General features: G+C 49.1%; 2 protein-coding genes across 3 annotated transcripts in view; both read left to right on the top strand.

Moving 5' to 3' along the window:
* plcxd1.1 (phosphatidylinositol-specific phospholipase C, X domain containing 1, tandem duplicate 1) overlaps window positions 1-4,576 on the top strand; it is a 7,201-nt gene extending 2,625 nt beyond the window's left edge. Inside the window, exons 2-6 of one of the 2 annotated variants that reach the window (XM_080506143.1) lie at window positions 142-284; window positions 398-526; window positions 1,654-1,815; window positions 3,115-3,295; window positions 3,374-4,576. In XM_080506143.1, coding sequence (XP_080362269.1) covers window positions 142-284; window positions 398-526; window positions 1,654-1,815; window positions 3,115-3,295; window positions 3,374-3,618 — 860 coding nt within the window. In that variant the 3' untranslated portion in view covers window positions 3,619-4,576. Of the gene's footprint in view, window positions 1-141; window positions 285-397; window positions 527-1,653; window positions 1,816-3,114 lie in introns of both variants that reach the window. The other variant, XM_080506144.1, reaches the window with a different exon arrangement.
* A 1,691-nt stretch (window positions 4,577-6,267) lies between these two features.
* Window positions 6,268-7,500, top strand: part of plcxd1.2 (phospholipase C, X domain containing 1, tandem duplicate 2) — a 5,696-nt gene continuing 4,463 nt past the window's right edge. Inside the window, exon 1 of the mRNA XM_080506145.1 lies at window positions 6,268-6,626. Coding sequence (XP_080362271.1) covers window positions 6,554-6,626 — 73 coding nt within the window. The 5' untranslated portion in view covers window positions 6,268-6,553. The remainder of the gene's footprint in view (window positions 6,627-7,500) is intronic.

The following is a 7,500-nucleotide window of genomic DNA, read 5'->3' as shown; positions in this document are numbered from 1 at the left end:
ATGATGATGATGCTGCTGATGATGATGATGATGCTGATGACCATGATGATGGTGATGATGGTGATGATGATGGTGATGATGATGATGACCATGATGATGGTGATGGTGATGATGATGATGATGATGAAGGCTGCCCTGCAGGAAGCCACAATGCGGTCACCTACTGCCTGGACATGGACGACGGCTCCCCGGTGGACCTGCTGCAGCCGGACCTGCTGCAGAGGCTGGACAAGTACCTGAAGCCCTTCATACGCCCCTTTGTCTACAAGTGGGCCGTCACCCAGGTGGGGGGGGGGGGGGGGCCCTTCATCCTCCTCTTCATCACTGCTCTTCATCCTCCTCTTCATCCTCCTCTCCATCACCACGTCACTCCACCATGTGTGTGTGTGTGTTGCAGGAGTGCACGGTGCAGCAGCAGCTGGACTGCGGGGTGAGGTACTGCGACCTGCGAATCGCCCACCGACCCAACGACGGCTCCACCAACCTCTACTTCTACCACGGCGTTTACACCACCCTGACGGTGGAGGTGGGCCTTGTGATTATTGCTTTATATGTTTTAACTCTTTCATCCTTCTGATGTTTTATTTGTGATGATGTCATAAGTGATGATGTCATACATGATGATGTCATACATGATGATGCCATACATGATGATGTCATACAGGATGATGTCATATGTGATGATGGCATACATGATGATGTCATACATGATGATGCCATACATGATGATGTCATATGTGATGATGTCATACATTATGATGTCATACGTATGATGTCATACATGATGTCATACATGATGATGTCATACGTGATGATGGCATACATGATGATGTCATACGTGATGATGTCATACGGGATGATGTTACACATGATGATGTCATACATGATGATGTCATACGTGATGATGTCACACATGATGATGTCATACGTGATGATGTCATACATGATGTCATACGTGATGATGACATACATGATGATGTCATACATGATGATGTCATACGTGATGATGTCATACATGATGATGTCATACGTGATGATGGCATACATGATGATGTCATACGTGATGATGTCATACATGATGATGGCATACGTGATGATGTCATACGTGATGATGTCATACGTGATGATGTCATACATGATGATGGCATACGTGATGATGGCATACATGATGATGTCACACATGATGTCATACATCTGTTATTATTTGCGTTCTTGTTCTTTTCATCTCAGGTAGTTTCAGTTTATTTTCTGATGACGTCTGTGTTGTAAGTATTTAATTTCTCTGCTGTGCTGCTTGTGTCTGTTTCCACTTTACTGTACATATTTATATTTCTATATTGAGTCCTTGTCTTTGTGGTTCATTTCTATTTTAATTTGCTGTGGATGCAGTTGTTGCGTCAGTCTGATGGAAACAAGCTGCTGCTTCCTGTGGTGGAGGTTTCAGGAACTGCAGGATGTCGTCAGATTTCCTGACAAAATATAAACAAAATTGTGTTGATTTTAGAACAATTTTCTGGGATCTTATGATTAAACACCTAATGTACGTCCACCACCCGTCTCTCCACCCGTCTCTCCACCCGTCTCCACCCTGCGGTAGGACTGCAGGACGTTCAGGGTGGTTGATCTTCTAAAACCACGTCTTGTTCCCTGCAGGCGGTGCTGCTGGAGGTCCGGCAGTGGCTGGACCTCCACCCTAAAGAGGTGGTGCTCCTCTCCTTCAGCCACTTCCTGGGCCTCAGCCCGGAGCTCCACCTGCTGCTGCTCTCCACCATCCGCTCCGTCTTCGCCTCCAAACTCTGCCCTACGACCGTACAGGTGGTCGTACCGCAACTTCCTGTTTCCTTGTTGTTGTTTTGGCTGATTTGTTTCCCAGGAAGAGACCTGATCAACATGTCCAGCTTGTTTACTGCTTGTTTACTGCTTGTTTACTAGTTGCTTACAGCTTGTTTACTGCTTGTTTACTGCTTGTTTACTGCTTGTTTACAGCTTGTTTACTAGTTGCTTACAGCTTGTTTACTGCTTGTTTACTGCTTGTCTACAGCTTGTTTACTGCTTGTTTACTGCTTGTTTACTGCTTGTCTACAGCTTGTTTACTGCTTGTTTACTGGTTATTTACAGCTTGTTTACTGCTTGTTTACTGCTTGTTTACTGGTTGTTTACAGCTTGTTTACTGCTTGTTTACTGCTTGTTTACAGCTTGTTTACTGGTTGTTTACCGGTTGTTTACAACTTGTTTACTGGTTGTTTACAGCTTGTCTACAGCTTCTTTACAGCTTGTTTACTGGTTGTTTACAGCTTGTTTACTGCTTGTTTACTAGTTGTTTACAGCTTGTTTACTGGTTGTTACTGAAGGACCAGTTGTTCTCAGAGGAAATGAAGAATTAGAGCAAATCCAACAGGATAAATAAAATCTGGAGCCAAATGTTGAAATACTTTTTGTGTGAAGGAGTTCCCAGAGTCCAGGAACATTAAGGCCCAATCCCACTTCAATCTTGTACCCCTACCCCTACCCCTACCCCCTACCCCTTAGCCCTACCCCATAGCCCTCTGCCTCCACCGCCGCCTTCCCCTCCAAAACGAGGGCAAAGGCAAAGGGATAAAAGTTTCAGCCTTTAGATTTGGGACACCCCTCTCCCTCTGCTCAGCCCCACCCCCCCTCTCCGTCTGCTCAGCCCCTCCCCTCTCCCTCTGCTCAGCCCCGCCCCTCTCCCTCTGCTCAGCCCCGTCCCTCTCGCTCCGTCTCACAGTTATGACGTCATAATACGGCACCGTTACATCAGGAGAGCTGAGCCATGGATATTTGTTGATTTTCCAGCAGGAGCGTCGTCCTGCCGTCCAAATTCAACGCCCTTCCCCTCAACCCCTTCCCCTCACCCCTCCGCCTCACCCCTCCGCCTTTGCGCACTAGTGAAATGGGACACCCCTCTGACTCTCGTGAACGTGCATTTCAAAGGGGAAGGGGTAGAATTGGGATTGGCCCTAAATCTAGAACCCTTTAAATCAGTGGCGTTCTTAACTAGATATATGGGCTCATAACTAGAAGACGGTGAAAAGACGTCACTGGTTCAGTGACGCCGACTAAGGGAACTGATCGGTTGCCGTCCTGCGGTTCCAGGAGGGGCTCAGTCTGCGGACGCTGTGGGCTTCAGGCCACCAGGTCATCGTCTCCTACGAGCACCACCTCGCCAGCGGCCACACGGACCTGTGGCCTCACATCCCCTACTGGTGGGCCAACAAGTGTCGGGCCGAGGCTTTGATCCAGGAGTTTGAACACCGGAAGCAAGATGGCCGACCAGGTCGTTCACGCCGCCATCCATTCCAAATAATGGCCGCTGGTGTGAATCGCCAAGTCACCGACTGCTTTGGTCTTTCAGGGGGCTTCTTTGTGACGGGGATCAACCTGACGGAGGACCTGAAGTACATCCTGACGCACCCCACCGAGTCCCTGAAGGACCTGGTGACGTCCACCTACCCGGCGCTGCTGGGCTGGGTGACGGAGCAGAGCCCGGGCCCCGGGCCGGGGTCCCTGAACATCATCGCCGGGGACTTCGTCACCGAGAGCCGCTTCGCCCCCACGGTGGTGGCGCTGAACGACAAGCTGCTGAAGTGGTCGTCCTGAGGTCTGGCGGACCACCGGTATATAGGAGGAGAAGAAGAACCACGGCATGACGTCCACACGAGCTGGTCTGTTTGAGACCGACAGACAAATACTTGAATATCATTTCAACGCGACGCGCCTGAAGACGACGGCGTCAAGCTGCTTTGATCAAGACGAGACTTGTTTTCATATTTTGAGCTGCACTAGTTTGTTTACCTTCACTTCTCTCGTTATGCAACGTACGGCGCCGCGCCGCCTCGCAGGAGGGGCGTCTGTTTTGAGTTGCGCTGATTCAAGCAATAACGGTACAACCGACGGCACGCTACCGTAGGAACCCTACTGTAGGGACCCTACCGTAGACACCCTATCCTAGGCACAATACCGTAGGCACCCTACCGTAGACACCCTACCTTATGCACCCTACCCTATGCACTCTACCATAGACACCCTACCCTAGGCACCCTACCATAGACACCCAAGCCTAGGAACCCTACCCTAGGCACAATACCGTAGACACCCTACCAGAGACAGCCTACCGTAGGCACCCTACCCTATGCACTCTACCGTAGGCACCCTACCCTAGGCACAATACCGTAGGCACCCTACCGTCGACAGCCTACTGTAGACACCCTACCGTAGACACCCTACCGTAGGCCGTCCGAGACCAGGAAGCACAAACCATGTAACCAAGGAGCACATGTGTCTGTAATGTTTGACGTAGACTTTTGTAACGGGGCGGCGGGTTTTAGACGTCACCTTGAACGTCACCTTGAACGTCACCTTGAATGTCACCTTGAACGTCACCTTGAACGTCACCTTGAATGTCACCTTGAATGCACTGAAACCACGGTAGAGAGGGTGGAGCAGACGGAGGCGAACTGCATGAGCAATATTCTGCATGGCGCCGGGTTCTGATAGGCTCATTGAGGAACCGCTGCACCGCCGTGCCTCTGGACGTCAGCTTCCCAATAAACGAGCACTTTTCAACCACACGCCTCGTCTCTGTTTGGCGTCCAGGGTTCTCCAGGGTTCTCCAAGGTTCTCCAGGATTATCCAGCGTTGTCCAGGGTTCTTCAGGGTTATCCAGGGTTGTCCAGGGTTATCCAAGGTTCTCCAGGGTTCTTCAGGGTTATCCAGGGTTCTCCAGGATTATCCAGCGTTGTCCAAGGTTCTTCAGGGTTGTCCAGGGTTCTTCAGGGTTATCCAGCGTTGTCCAGGGTTCTTCAGGGTTCTCCAGGGTTCTCCAGGATTATCCAGCGTTGTCCAGGGTTCTTCAGGGTTATCCAGGGTTGTCCAGGGTTATCCAGGGTTATCCAAGGTTCTCCAGGGTTCTTCAGGGTTATCCAGGGTTCTCCAGGATTATCCAGCGTTGTCCAAGGTTCTTCAGGGTTATCCAGGGTTCTTCAGGGTTATCCAGCATTGTCCAGGGTTCTCCAGGGTTCTTCAGGGTTCTCCAGGGTTGTCCAGGGTTCTCCAGGGTGAGGATCAGCGACGCCATGATGGTCCTGACAGGACGTGTCTGAGTTAGCATGTTAGCATGTTAGCGTCCTGCCAGAGCCGGTGATGAACTCTGTTAGAACGTGACTGAACCTTCAGTTCACCTTCAGACAGATGAACCAGGGTTCTGGGTTAGAGAACCTCTGGTTCTCCGGCCGGAGGAACGATTCAACCAAATGTAAAAACAGTCATTTCAAGAGGAAAACTCAGAATTCCAGGAGCCAGACGGGGAAACACAGAAGTTGAACAGGAGGAATCCTGCAGAACCAGACCTGCCCGGCGGGTTCTACTGGTTCTGCAGCTCTTTGCCTTCAGACAAACTGTATTTTCTGCACGATGAGCTTTTAAACTCCACCAGGCTCATTCTGGGCTTCAAGCCTCCAGGTTCTACTTCCTCATGTAGAAACGTTCTGATTCTCCTCCGACGGGACTTTTTATTATTCTAGAACAAGAACATTTACAAACTGTCGTCGTGGTCAAACATGCAAACATCAAAGACAAAGCGGGAGGAAACAGTCAAATGTTCGTAAACAAACTAATACAGGTCAACAATCAAATACATTAATCTGGGCTTTTACACTGAAATTAAATCAAAAGAGAAAGAGAAACTCTTTTTTAGAAACAGAATATTAACGTTACTTGACGCAGTCCGGGTGCTTTTATTGTCTCGGATGTCAGAGACTTTAAACTGTTTAATCTTTTAGTTTTGTTCTCCTCAGTGTGAGAATCAATTACAGGTGAGTTTCCTGTGACGCAGAAGCTCCTCCTCTTCCTCTCCTCCTCCTCCTCTTCCTCTCCTCCTCTTCCTCTTTCTCCTCCTCTTCCTCTCCTCCTCCTCCTCTCCTCCTCTTCCTCGTTCTCCTCCTCTTCCTCCTCCTCTTCCTCTCCTCCTCCTCCTCTCCTCCTCTTCCTCTCCTCCTCTTCCTCCTCCTCTTCCTCTTTCTCCTCCTCTTCCTCTCCTCCTCTCCTCCTCTTCCTCTTTCTCCTCCTCTTCCTCCTCCTCTTCCTCTCCTCCTCTTCCTCTTTCTCCTCCTCTTCCTCCTCCTCTTCCTCTCCTCCTCTTCCTCTTCCTCCTCCTCCTCCTCCTCCTGTTCCTCCTCCTCCTCCTCCTCTTCCTCCACCTCCTCGTCTTCTTCCTCCTCCTCACAAACCAGGAAACAGGGGTTTTACTCCTCCCACTCCTCCTCCTCTTCCTCCTCCTCCTCCTGTTCCTCCTCCTCTTCCTCCTCCTATTCCTCTTCCTCCTCTTCCTCCTCCTCACGAACCAGGAAACAGGAGTTGTACTCCTCCTCTTCCTCCTCCGTGCCAGTTGAAGCTCGGTCGTTGTGACGTCACGTCTGGTCGCGGTCAGCGGGACGTGTAGCAGGACGTGTAGCAGCAGCAGCGGTGTGTCCAGCGGTGTGTCCAGCGGTGTGTCCAGCGGTGTGTCCAGCGGTGTGTCCAGCGGTGTGTCGGGGTCATGGCGGCGGACTGGATGTCGTCCCTCCCGGAGGAGCTGCAGGACGTCCCGCTGGCGGAGCTGGCCATTCCCGGTACGCCTGCACCTGGAAGTAACGAAGTACTAGTACTCTGAGAGAACACGGTTACTTTTACAACATGGAATCTACTTTTTACTTTGAAAAACATCAGCTGCTGCGAAAAATGTCACGTTTTAATCTTCTGAAGTTCATTTATTTAAACTTACAAACAAGTAAAAAAAAGAAGGTCGTCAGTATTTCAACAGTCATTTTTACTTTTCTTTCAGTGTCATTTTCAAAAATCAGCAATAAAAGAGCTGAAGTACTCGGGTATGATCAGTAACTTTTTTAATTTTCCAACAATCTCCACTATTTTTCAGAGCAACGCAACTTTTTCTTATATTGCCCAATTTCTACATCCAGAAGTTTTTTCTTCTGCCAAACAAGTTGGTTTTAATGATCATCTTCATTAAAATCTACTTTTCCAACTTCACACGCAGACACACTCAACGTTTTTGTCTTATTTTGCACATTTTTCACATGAACGTCATTTTTTTAATGTCCTATTTTATTTATTTTTTACCTCTTTTGTGTTTAGTGTCTGTGGTTATTTATGTGCTCCACCTTTCCTCCACCTTTCCTCCACCTCAGGCTTGTTGTTCTCCACAGGTTTTAACCTCATTGACAGGTGAGATCCATGGAAGTCTAAAAGTGTTTCAGGAATTTAATAAGTGTCATTGGGATCAATAATGAATCTTGTGACCGATCTGCCACAGTGCCCATGAGCTAAACCGCCAGATTACTTGAGCCTCTTGCAAAGCATTTTAAAAACAACCGACGCAGGAAAACAAAGCGCCGGTGTTGAAGTTGAACCAAAGTGCTGAAATACAAAGTGGGAGGAAGAACAACGCCTGAGTGTGTGAGGGGTTGATGACATGGCGCCGCCGTC

This window comes from Blennius ocellaris, assembly GCF_963422515.1.
Source record: "Blennius ocellaris genome assembly, chromosome: 12".
Lineage (NCBI taxonomy): Eukaryota > Metazoa > Chordata > Actinopteri > Blenniiformes > Blenniidae > Blennius > Blennius ocellaris.
This window is presented reverse-complemented; position numbering and strand designations above follow the sequence as displayed.